Source organism: Zingiber officinale, chromosome 9B, assembly GCF_018446385.1.
Source record: "Zingiber officinale cultivar Zhangliang chromosome 9B, Zo_v1.1, whole genome shotgun sequence".
In the NCBI taxonomy this organism is placed as follows: Eukaryota; Viridiplantae; Streptophyta; class Magnoliopsida; order Zingiberales; family Zingiberaceae; genus Zingiber; species Zingiber officinale.
In genome coordinates, this window is record NC_056003.1 from 101899628 (window position 1) to 101912921 (window position 13294).

The 13294-nt window shown below is 38.6% G+C and overlaps 2 protein-coding genes across 2 annotated transcripts; one reads left to right on the plus strand and one right to left on the minus strand.

The window, feature by feature from the left end:
- The first annotated feature begins 550 nt into the window (after window positions 1-550).
- Window positions 551-1419, plus strand: LOC122023716. Its single transcript, XM_042581997.1, has one exon. It carries the CDS (start codon window positions 671-673, stop codon window positions 1382-1384), a length of 714 nt encoding a protein of 237 aa, XP_042437931.1. The 5' UTR covers window positions 551-670; the 3' UTR covers window positions 1385-1419.
- LOC122023715 (adipocyte plasma membrane-associated protein-like) lies at window positions 1413-12660 on the minus strand. The gene is made up of 6 exons (XM_042581996.1): window positions 12391-12660; window positions 12042-12263; window positions 11867-11934; window positions 2106-2342; window positions 1881-2013; window positions 1413-1815 (listed from the first exon to the last, which is right to left on the minus strand). Exons 1-6 carry the CDS (start codon window positions 12535-12537, stop codon window positions 1543-1545), a joined length of 1080 nt encoding a protein of 359 aa, XP_042437930.1. The 5' UTR covers window positions 12538-12660; the 3' UTR covers window positions 1413-1542.
- Between the last annotated feature and the right edge of the window lie 634 nt (window positions 12661-13294).

Consider the following 13294-nt stretch of genomic DNA (forward strand, 5'->3'; position numbering starts at 1 on the left):
TGTTCTGTATCCTAAGTTGAACCAAATAATATTAAGATTATATTTTATTCTCTATTAACCTTGTTTATGTGATTATCAAATAATCACATGACTAAGATTATGTAACTTGAATTAAACGTACCTTTAGAGTAATTTGCTTTCCTTATTCCACCACTATTGAAATTTTGTTGTAGTAAAAGTTGATTACGTTTTCTCGAGGTATTACTTATACTTCGTTTCTAGATTACATAAAGAAAGATAAATCATAGGATCAATTTATAATAGAGGGTCAACTATTGAAATTTTGTTGTAGTAAAAGTTGATTACATTTTCTCGAGGTATTACTTATACTTCGTTTCTAGATTACATAAAGAAAGATAAATCATAGGATTAATTTATAATAGATGGTCAACTAATTGAAGATGTGAGAAATTTTTTTTCTCTAAAAGTATGTCCTCATACAAATTAATCCTCTATTTTATTATAATAAAATCATCCTCTAATTAATTAATTAATTAATTAATTGGGCACCCGCGGAGACTATCACGAGTTGCTGTGATTCGATGGATCGGCATGAATTGAGTAGCAAACTTGTGAGATCTCCAATAACAATTTGCCATTTGTCAGAACCAGAACGTTTGGATAAGATCATTTGGGAGATGCTCCTAATTGTCGTTCACGCTCATTGCTCATGGCTTGCATTTTGAACTCCATTGCCGTCCTACCGATATCCAGGAAGTCGATCACTGTGAGCTTCTTCGACTGGGCAAAGATCCGGAGAGCAGAGGAGCCACCAAAGCCGCAGTTCAAGTACCACGACATCGATCTCCCGTTCCCTCCATCACTGGTAGCTAAAACCTATCTGAGAGGAAGGGAGCTGAAGTGCTGCTACAGGGCCTCGGTCGACGGCTTCAGCGCCGTCGACTTCCACCGCCGCAGCGACTTCAAGGGGCCCTGCGTGGTGGTCGCCCACACCTCTACATCCTTCAAGTTTGGGGCGTTCAACCCGGAAGGTTACCGGAGCACCGACGACTACTACGACACCTTTGATGCCTTCCTCTTCTACTGGAAGGAATCGGAATCGGAGTCGGAGAGCAGCGAGCCGCTGGTGATGCTGCCGAAGGTAGGGGGCAGTGGCGCTGCCATCTTTGACTACGCGAGGGGCGGTCCGCAGTTCGGGGCCGACGGCTTGCTCATCGGCCCGCCACTGACGCCGGTCATGGGCGTGTTCACGGGGCCCGACGCGAGCTCCGGCGTCGGGGACCTGAGGCAGGCCAAGTCCAGGCTGGGCTTGTCCTACGCCAAGAGAGAGGATGGAAAAGAATCCATCTTTGGGGACGTAGGCAAGGCCACACTCGTAGAGGTGCAAGTCTTCTGCAGCCCACAGATCGCGAGCTTGTTCTAGGGAACACTCTGTTCCCAAAAATCCAGAGTATTTTAACTATTTTAACCGCTGTCATTGAATGCAAGCTCAAGCGATCATAGACAAGGTCTGGACTGTTGTACGAAATATTGTCATCAAAACTAAAACAAACTAGATATATGATCCAAGAACATGGACGATCATTTCAGCCGTATCTTGCCCACGAAGTCGTTAACCAGGCTACCCAAGTAGAGGTGGTCATCGAATTCCAATACCGACGTGACGAATTTCATCACCTTGCCTTCGGAATCATCGAGCATCCTCCTCATCTTCCCGTCGCTCCCAACATTGACAACCATGGCACCTCCCTTCAAGGACATGGCCTTGGCGGCCTTGACGAGCGTCGGGAATGCAGCGATCACTTTCTTGGTCGTCGGCGACGCGTGGATCCAGCTGAATCCTTTTGGTGTCGGCTGCAGGGCCATGGTTATTCGTTAGTTAATTAGGTGATTAATGCGCATCAGTAGGAGAGACAGACCGGCAAGATCGCGATCCAGAAAGAGCCATCAGGTGCGAGCTTGATGTTGTCCGGAGATCCTGGGAGATTGTCGATGAAGATTTCAGTCTGCCCTTTGTTGTCCCCCTTCAGCCAATGCTTCAAACATCTAAATCTGGTTTTAAGATTAAATCACAATTAATCATCAACAATTCCAGCAATGACGAATCGGAAATCCACATACGCACGCCTGGATTGAAACCTCACTTTGAAGACTCGGACACGACGACGAAGTCTTGCTGCGCGGACAGTGCGACGCCGTTGGCGAAGGAAAGGCCATCGAGCACCACCGAGGTGGCCTTAGTTTCCGGGTCGTACTTGAGGAGCCTTCCAGTAGGCGTGGCCTGGAGAAAGTCGAGAAACCAATCATGGAACTCGAACGTACTGCTCGCGTCGCTGAAGTAGATGCTGCCATCGGAAGCCTCCGCCAAGTCATCCGCGAATCTGCAAAATTTATAGATTTTGAGCACGGCAGGGATCGTTGCACCAAACTAATCTACGATCATCTGTATAAAGCCAATACAAGGATGAAGGATGAGCCCCCAAACGTTGCAGGAAAGGGTTAAGAGTTTCACATTGATTATCTCAAGTCAATCAGACATCGTTGAAACTGTAAATGAATCAGTAAAATCATGAATTAGCTTTGAGTCTTTTTAAAGTTTAAACTCGTTCCGAAGCTTAATTATTTGCAAATCTTGGTCACTGAAAAGTTGTTCTTGGTATAATTTCCTTTGTCTGCTCATTGCCTTTGGACATAGATCTCAATGCCTTGTTCACTTTTTCTTCCTACTTTTTATTTTTAGGAGTTTCAGATCCTTCATTTCGAGAAATAGCCATGTTGAAGTCTATTGAGAAGTGAGCTTCAATTAAACACAACTTATGCCCAGAGAACCTCCAAAATATTTGTCCCTATTAAGATTCAAACTATAATCTTTTTATTTATTCCTTACCACTACGACATCAGTGGAGGAACTGAATGTTGGTTATTGGCCATAGGATATGAGTCCAAATATAGAACACCCACATTGACATCACTTTTACAATCAACTAAAATCATTAGTTTGAGTCTAACTGGAGAGGAAAGGGCGAATAGATGATGCACATTAATTGATCATCTCATGCAAAAAAACACAAACAATGAAACAATTAGTTTGAGATGCTCGTGTGTATTTGTTGTCATGCCAAATATCGTATGCAACAAAACTAAGAAATATACAAAAACACACACACACACACACATTAACAAGGATATTTACACTGTTGTAAGACCTAGTCCTATGACCCAACTGTACAATGCATCTCGTATCATCTTCAAAGATTAGATTTCATTGTCATCTCTTAATAAGAGAGGTATTGCTACAAACCTCTTATAATTTCAACCTTGGGTTAAAATACTCTTTTCTTAAAAAAAATATTTTATGCAAAATAAATGGAGCCTAGGATTAGATAATAGTTAGTCTTTCATTCTGGATTTTAATTTACTCATCTACAACTTTTGAAACATTGCTTATATAGACAATTTGTCTCGTTACTCTGATAAGATATTGGGCAAAAAATCAAAACGACTTCCATAAGACAAATAAACAGATGATGTTTTTTTTTTAAATAAAGTTAAATGGACGCCCCATTTAAAATAAATATCCCTAGACCAATTTTAAAATTTAGGTTGTAGTAGCTAGCTTCTAGAACGTGTTGCAGTTGGTTGCTAGCTGTTACAATATGTAACAGTTGTTTACTAGTGTTGGTGCAATCATCCTCGGAGGTTGACCAGTTCAACAAAGCTTGTGTTGACTCGAGCTTGAGTTTTGATGTTTAACAATATATGAGAGAGAAGTCAAGTAAATCAAGAGAGGACTAGATATTTGTCTGGGAAGTCCTAATCGGAGGTTAGACAATCGAAACTGTTAATTGGAGGTTAAGCAATGGAAAAGCTTGAGTGAGTAAAGCTAAACAGTGGAAGTCCTAGCGGACTAGATAATTGAAGTCCTAGTGGAACTAGGCAGTGAAGACTTAATTGAGAACTAGATAGTGGAAGTCCTAGCAGAGCTAGGTAAGGAAAAAGTCTAAGTAAGTCAAAGGTTGACCGAACACTTGGTGAAGAAGCTCTGGCAGGGAAAGGGTAATCGGATGCTAGACAACAGAAAGTCCCAAAGAGTCACGGATAACTTTGGGGTTGCGTAAAGGAACCTTAAACTCGAGTTTCGAGTTTAGGGTTAAGACAATTGATTAGCCCAAGGTCATTGCCTAATCGATTGGGTGCTTTCACAAAGCACAATAAGGCTCAGAATCGATTAGCTAATTAATTAAGCCTTAGGTCAACCGATTAGGGCAAATGATTAAGAGTGTTTTTGTGTGAGAACAGAAGGACTTGGAATTGATTGGGGCAATCAATTCAGACTTCACCAATCGATTAGGGTAATCGATTGAAGCATGTTCGCGAGAGCACAGTCGGTGCTGGAATCGATTGAGAAATCAAATGAGAGATTCTCACAAGAATATAAAGCTTCTGAATTGATTGGGCAATCGATTAGAAGATGCCAAATTGATTGGTATGACTCACCAATCGATTAGTTTGGAGAAAAGAGATTCTACAAGTTTTGGACGGTCAAGCTAACATGACAATCGATTGAAAGTAAGTCAATCGATTAGGAGACGCCAAAATAACCCTAGAAAAGGGGGTTTTGCGAAAATTTGAACAACACTTGCTTCAATCGATTCTTGGGAGTTTTGGAGCAAAGTATTGTTGCATTTCCATCCACCAAGAGGCAAACCAAAGCAAGAAAAGAGCAAGCAACACAAGGTTCCTCATTGTAAATCCTAAAAATCGTTCTTAATTGTATTTTATGTTTGTGTTCTTGTTTTCTTCTTGTATTTTCGTGCTTGAGCTTGTACAAGGCTTCTCCGCCTCTAGGAAGGAGGTTTTAGTAGTGTATCTATGAGAGTGAGGAGTCGACCCTTAGATTAGTTACCTCAAGGAGGTGGATACCAAGTAAAACGAAGGTGCTAGCATTATTTCAAGTTTTTCACTGCAAATCAAATTCAAAGAAGCGAATGAAGCTATTCACCCTCCTCTAGCTCTCTACATGACCTAACAAGTGGTATCAGAGTGAGGTCGCTCTTAATTGGACTAACCATCGGAAGAAACGATTAGTGCAGTTGGCATCAATGATCAAACCTATGTTTTAATGAATGACAAGTGAATTAAAGTTAAATGTATTGTGTAATCTAACCTTTTTACCAAGTGTGCAGAACTTGACCGGTCTGACACCAGGCTGAAACCTAGCTAGGTCTGGAGGACTTGATAGCTGGTGTAGAAGTTTAGATAGGTAAAGGAGTGACTCGATATCGGGTGGGAAGTCCGGCTAGATCCGCGGGACCGGACAACTGGACGAAGTCCAATTGAGTTTGCAGACCTGACAACTAGTGGGAAGACATGGTGGACCGAGGTAAAGTCAAACGATTCTACAAGGTAAGTAAGATAAACACTAGATGAGAGTGATCTAGTGAGGATGAGTCCCATTTGAGGACATTAGGCATATATCCAATTTAGGCCCATTTCTAAAATCTAAATTGAGACTATTACTAGATCTTAATCTCGGGGAAATATGATCTAATTATTACTGCTACCTTATTATTGTGCTAATTTTGTTTTACACATTAAATATTTTGTGTTGGACTAACATATTTTGCAAGACAAAAGGAGCACAAATTGTCTCGGGTGAACAATACACGAGGTGCCTTCCATTCGAAAGAAGGCGCCTTGAGCTGGGCGATGGAAGACGCCTTCGAGAACTTGGAAGGCGCATTCAACCAGATAACATTAGACTTCGTCAACGATAAGAGGAGAGATGTTCGAGATAAAACCTAATGGAAGGAAGGCACTTTCAGTGCTATGGAAGGCGCCTTCAATGCTCAATAAAAGAGTGTTTCGGCCAACCTTCAAGACATACCTCCTCTACAAGCTTCTACGCGCTCCTTCGACGTTCCGACTACTCTAACTTCGTGTTGTTGTTCTACTACGACACTGCCACGCCCGACTACTGCAGACAAGCCGTCACCGACACATGAGAGCTCTCACTCTGACATCTTCGTGTTGGTAATTGGTTTCAATTTTTGTACTTACTTTAAATATCTATAAAAGGAAAGTGTAGGTTTATTATACTTTCCTATTCTTTTATTTGTACTTGATTCCCTCTTCCAGTGGTTCCGGAAAAGGCTTCAGTGGATTACCCATCGATAGGTCTGAAGGGCTTGGATCTTAGAGTAGGAGTCGTCAAAGGCTCTGAACTAAGTAAACCGATCATGTACTTGTGTTTTCTTATTTTTTTATTTTTGTTTTTAATTCTGCTGTGCACTTTGTTTTATAAAATCGAAAAAGACAAGTTTTTAAAATCACGTGATTCACCCTCCCCCCTCCCCCCTTCACGTGTGTAATGATCCAACAGAAACAAGAGCTAGAAGAAAAAGTTAAAAGTTGAACCCCTAAATTACTCATCATCAAAGGAGCTCAACTTCAAAATGGATTTCCGAAATGGATTCAGATATGACATCTAAGCACCTCCACCATTCGAAATGGAAAGCTTTGATCTTTGAAAATCAAGGGTCGAAAATTTTTTCATGATGGACATAAAACAATAATTTGCTATAATGGAGGGATTTCAAGTTCCAACGGATAGCAAAGGGAAGTTCCTCAAAAAGAAAAAAGGATCGAGGAGCAAATCAAGTGATGTGAGGCTAATAGTAGGTAACCAAATTGTTGGTTAATTTATTGTCAAGTAACATCTTGTGTAAAATTGGAGAATATCAAGATGCTAAGAAGTTATGAAGCAAGTTGGCAAAACTTCATGACTATCTGACCTTGATGCAAAATAAAGTCAAATCCAAAGAGGGAAACTCATTAGATCAAGAACAAGAGGTTTCGGAGGTTGAGAGATACTTAACATCCGAGGAAGATATCGAAGAGGCATCCACCTCAATGAATGAGGGGAAGAGCTCATTGACACCAGAATGAGAAGTCTCAACTTTCAAAGCCAATGAAGATGAGTATTTCACCTCTACAAGTCAAAAGAGCACAAATCATGAAGGTGTAACAATTTTAATTGTTAAAAATAAAGATCATATATTATGCTTTGAGTCTAGGGAGAAGGGACACTATAACTATAAGAACAAGTGTTCCAATTTGGTCAAGGATACAACTAAAGTGATACCCAAAGTGATGTAGAAATCAAAAGAGATTGGCCCCGTGAAACGAAAGGGCAAGAAATGCATTGTGTGTTTTTCTTACAATAGAAAGGTTCATTATCAAAATTAATGTCTAAGAGAGAGGATTTCGACTAAGAACCAAGAACGAAGCTAAGTCAAGGGGGAGATTCCAAGAGAAAATCTAAGATATCATTAGTTAATGGTATTCCTTCACATCATGACAAAAAGCATGCTAGAAATAATTTTTATGATTTTAGTGTTATTTATCATGAAAATAGGAAGCATAATAATTCTAAAGAAAATTATAAGTCATATCATGCTAGAGCAACCCTACCTAAGGATAGGAAGGTAGGAAATAATTTAGGCAGGAATTCTAAGGATGTTAAAAATATATCTAAAAAGGAAAATGCTCAAGGAAATTATGAAAAATCCAAATTTGAGCATTTAAAGATAGAAAATCAAGTTTTAAGGTCAAAACTTGAGAAATTGGAGAGGATCCTAGAAAAAAATGACAAATAATGTCAAAGAGTCAAAGAAGCAAGACCTAGGTCAAAACAGACAAGAGTCGTCTAAGGGCAAGAGAATTTTGAGATACAAACCTAAGTCCAAGGAAAAGTCCCTCATACTATAGAGTTCCATATACTTATAAAACTAAGGTCTAGAAGTCAAGTCAAAACTAAAAGGGAGATTATCCCTAGAGTTAATTTTAAGGAGACTAGTATGACTAAGACTTCTAAGAAGTCTAGGAAAGTCATTAGAAAGGTATCAAGAGAAGTTATCCATAGTGAATACCTAGTATATCCAAGGAGCACCAATAGGTATTGAGTTCCTAAAAGTATGATCCCTTCACACTAAATGGGCTTAGAGTGTATCAACTCTAATTGAAAGGGTAGTTAATCCAACCATAGTGACATTGACACTTTAGGAAATTTTTAAGATATAGTGAAACCTTGAAAATGAGAAGTTGAATTTTCACTCTTAAAGAGTAAAAGTGTGTGAATTAAAATTTTTGAAATATTGAGCTTGATCAAATTGGCATAAATAGGATGGAATTTACAAATGTGTCAAATTGAGATTTTGGTGCATTCTAGGGAGATGAGAGCAATACTTGTTTTGGCATAATAGTTAAGGATGAGATTAGATAAAAATCTAGGTATTTTCTTTGTGCTATAATTGTCATATTTTGTGTACTCTATCATATGCCATGACATCATACTTTGCATATATATTATTATGAAAAAATATGATATGTTATGAGTGTGTATATATATATATACATATAAAATAGTTTTCCTTTTGAAAAATACTCATTTAATGTATGTCATAATCATACATTGTTTTAAATTTCTCGTAATTAAAGAGGATGACATAAATTAACATCCTTGGAAAGATGATCAAAGTTAAAATGCCTAAATAAAGATGCATGATCCCTTAGTTTAGGGAAAACCTATTTTACATCTCACAAATACTATAGAGTTGACTTGTATGTATATTGAGACACAATAGATACAAGGGCGATGCTAGGAGTATGAACAAAACTCAAGATGTTGATTTAGTAGATTTAATTGAGTTTTAGTTTCATTAAAACAAATGATTATGTGAAGTTCAATTATGAGGAAAATTAATGTACAAGTCATGTGCATTTAATTTTAGCCTAAAGATCGTGGTTGAAAATTTGTTTTGAATATGATTTCAAAAATATTTTGAAAAACCTTGGTGAAGTTTATTTGTTAATAGGGTGATTAGTTAGATACCAAGTTAGAGTGAAACATTAAAGTTTTCAATAGTTTTCAATTTTGTATCATTCTTTGAAAATGAGAGGTATTTTCATAGAAAACTATTTTTCTATGATAATATATGACATAAGTAATATCTACGTGAATTTTTGTGATTTTTCGAATGTCGTAAAATTATTTATGAGTTTATGAAATTAGGTCTGAAATTAATTTCATAAATCGGAAACTCCAATCGATTAGGCATTGTTGCCAATCGATTGGTAGTGGGTGCCAATCAATTCACATGAGCTATAATCAATTTGTAGCTAAAACCAATCAATTAGCATGATTTCAGTCCATTAAGCCATGTTTAGTCAATTTAACTATCTCTAACCCTCTCGAGTGCTTGAGTAAGCATTTAAGGATAATTTTCTTGATGAAAATGAGAAAGGAATGGTTAAAGAGAACTAATGTAAAGTTAAGTAGGATGTTTAGATTCAAGGGTGAATTTTTAACCTCATGACTTCAAATTTTAGAACTTCCTAAAGGTTTAGTAATTCCAAATTATTGTTTGTACAATGATAGAAATTGGAGCATGCTTTGAGGGGAGGTTCTCCTTAAAGATATGATGATGGATGAATGCTCAAGGTTGAGCATTAGAGACAATGGAAGGTATGAAACCTTCATTGTGAAGTTTGAATTACAAAAGGATGAATCTTGGGGAGAAAATTTTTGATGTGTGTCAAATGAGGAGAAAGATGTAGGGTTCAAGTTAGGAAACTCTCATTTATGCTTTGGCATGGGATGAAGAAGGGAGTTGGGCTAATTTGGGTTATCCTAACTTAAACTTATTATCAAACATCAAAATGGGAGAGATTGTTAGTGTAATCGCCATCGGATCAAGGTTGATCAGTTTGACTAAACTCGAGTTGTCTCAAATTTGAATTTTGATATTTGACAATATGTAAGAGAGAAGTCAGGTAGATCAAGGGAGGATCAGATACTTGTCTGGGAAGTCCAACTGGAAGTTAGTCAACGGGAAGTCCTAACTGGAGGTTAGACAACAGAAAAATTCTAGTGAGTGAAGCTAGGTAGTGGAAGTTCTAGCGGGGCTAGACAGTGAAGACCTAGTTGAGAACTAGGCAATTGAAGTCCTAGCAGGGCTATGCAGTGAAGTCCTAGTTGGGAATGTAGTGAAAGTCCTAGCGGGGCTAAGCAAGAGAAAAGTCTAAGTGGATCAAAGGTTGATTGGACACTTGGTGATCAAAAGTCCAATGGGAGTTGACACGAGATGAAAAGTCCAAGTGAGTCAAAACTTGACCAAATACTTGGTAAAGAAGCTCTGGCAGGTCAAGGATGACCGAATGCCATGCAACAGAAAGTTCTAGCGAGTAACGGATGATTTTAGGGTTGGGCAAAGAACCTTAAACTCAAGTTCAGAGTTTATGGTTGAGACAATCAATGAGCTTAATCGATTAGCCCAAGACCAATCAATTAGGCAGATTACCTAATCGATTGGATTAGGTAGATTGCCTAATCAAATAGGACATATTCAAACCTAATCGATTGGGTGCTTTTTGCGAAGCACAGTAGACTCAGAATCGATTGGCTAATTGATTAGGCCTTAGGTTAATCGATTAAGACAATTGATTAAGGGTGTTTTAACGTGACAATAGAAGGGCTTGAAATCAATTGGGGCAATCAATTCAGGCTTCACCAATCGATTAGGGTAATTGATTGAAGTCTGTTCATGAGAGCACAATAGGTGATCGATTGAGAGATTCTCGCGAGAATCGAAATCTTCTGAATTGATTGGGCAATCAATTAGAAGTTGCAAAATCGATTGGTATGACTCACCAATTGATTAGTTAGGCGAAAAAGAACCGTTCTGCCGATTTTGAATGGTTAAGCTGACGTGACAATCAATTGAAGGTAAGTCAATCGATTAGGAGTCAAAGTAACCTAAACAAAGGGGTTTTCACAAAGATTTGAACAACACTTGTTTCAGCCGATTCTTGGGAGTTTTGGAGCAAATTGTTGTTGTATTTCCATCCACCAAGAAGTAATTCAAAGCAAGAAAAGAGAAAACAACGCAAGGTTCCTTATTATAAATCCTAAAAGTCATTCTCAATTGTATTTTATATTTGCATTCTTGTTGTATTCTCGTACTTAAGCTTGACGAGGCTTCTCCACCTTCCGAAGGAGATTTTCATAGTGTATCTATGAGAGTGAGGAGTGGATCATTGAATTAGTCACCTTACGTAGATGAATACCAAGTAAAAGGAAGGTGTTAGCATTGCTTCAAGTTTTTCGCTACAAATCAAGTTCAAAAAAAGTGAACGAAGCTATTCACCTCTAGCTCTCCACATGTCCTAACAGCTAGCTGCTACAACAATTTTATTATTTTGTGTTGATATTGTTTATTGAAAAGTGATAATCTGATTAACACGATATTTCAAACAAACTAAGAGGACTTCAAAACACCTACTACATTCAAAGGAACATTATTCGATTACGATCGATTGTGTAGAAGCTAGTAGGTAGTTGCTACAACGTATAACAGTTGATTGCTAGCTTTTACAACGATATATCTTATGTTGATTATGTTTATTGGAGAGCTATAGCCTCACTAAAACAACATTTCAACAAAATAAACTAAGAGACCGCATGACATACACTACATTTCAATTGAATTCAATTGAACACTATTTTGATCACAATTGAATAGAAGCTAGCAGGTAGCTGCTATAACCTATAGCAAGTGGTTGCTACCTTCTACACGTTGTAACAGCTACTCAATAATTTCTACATTATGTAGTAGTTATTCGGTAGCTTCTACAACAACATTAAGTCAAGAGTATTTTGAAAATAAAATTATTGATGAGACACTCATTTATTTTTTAAAATATTCATTTAATATTTTTCTTAATTTAATTTAGGACGGCTCTTTCATTTGTGTCCAAAGATATTAATAAAATGGAGAAAAACAAAAAAATCATACCATTTTCATAATTTGTCGTTTGGTCTTCTTGTTAATTTCTGAAATATTACCTTATTCTGGTACCATCCACGTGGGAAGCGAGACTGACCACTCCCTCCGTACCCACCTTTAGCAGGCCCTGCCATTTTGATGCAGAAGGCGAGTTCTTGAGAAATTAATTAACGAACAGTCGGAATTAACAAACAAAAGAAAAGCGAGAAGGAAATTATCGTCGGCGAGTGAAACCTTATAGGCGTCGCAAACGAGGACTCTGTCAGGGTCGTCCGTGGCCAGAGCGAGGCCGAGGAGGCCTCCCCCGCCCGCCAGCATCCATTCCTCGAAACCCGATCCGTTCGAGAGCATCCGCTTGATCCAGCCGTCCCTCGTGGCGGTGTACAGCGTGCCATCGCCGTCCACGTAGACGTCCTCCGGGCCTTGCAGTTTCCCCTCTCCCAGCTTCTCCACCGCCTTAGCTTGACGCATCAGTTCAGCAGTTAAGGAAGGAGGAGGAGGAGGAGGAGGAGGAGGAGGAAGAAGAAGAAGAAGAAAGAAGAAGAAAGAAGAGAGTTTATTGATTAGCTAGCTGCTAGCGTACCTGGAGAAGGTTGTTGGAAGGGAAGTTGAAGGGGGAGACAGGAAGGCGTAGGGGAAGAGGTGAGATGGGAGAATTGAGTGAAACGTGGACATAGACCGCCAGGACGGCGACGGCGGCGGCGGCCGCCACCAGAAGCCACCGGGACATGCTTCTCGCCGCTCCCGTCTACGATCTCCTGAAGATGAAATGAAAATGGGAGAGAGAATTATTGTGCGGTGTTGATCGTTGTAAGGGAAGGGCAGATACTCCTCTCCATAAAAAGTGGATCATGAAATCAACCATTTATCGCCGGATCAATCCGACCACAATTAAATGGTGGAAATTATTGACAGTGGGTAAGTGACCAAACAACTTAACATCTAATAGGGGACGGTCTCCGGATATTATCCATCTCAATTTAAACTATTATCTAAGATTGTAGATCTTAAAAAAATCACAATTAATTAAAATTAAATTAATTACAATATAACCGTAATTACAAACGGTTAATTACAAATGATATATTCCTTACTCCACTTTTGTATGGACCTGCTCGGGATAATGGATGAATTTAGGAAGGATTTTATATTTATGTAACCATTGTAATTGATTATATTCATCTTTATATGCATTACTCATTAATTATTTAATTTTTATTTACATCATTTCCTATCTAATGTGGCGATATAAGAAGGTCCACTTGATACAGAATTAACTGTTAAATTGGAGGTCAAAATTAAGATGGTCAACATCAAAGTATCAAAAGACTGAGTGGAAGATGATTGCAATAATCAGTCAGGACGGTCAATACTCAATCAGCGTGAGATGTGTCCGAGTGGGCAACCTGTCCATCTCGGGATAGTATGACAAGATACTCAGATGCTCACTATGGAGCAATAGAACGCTAAGAAGACTGGAGAGCTTG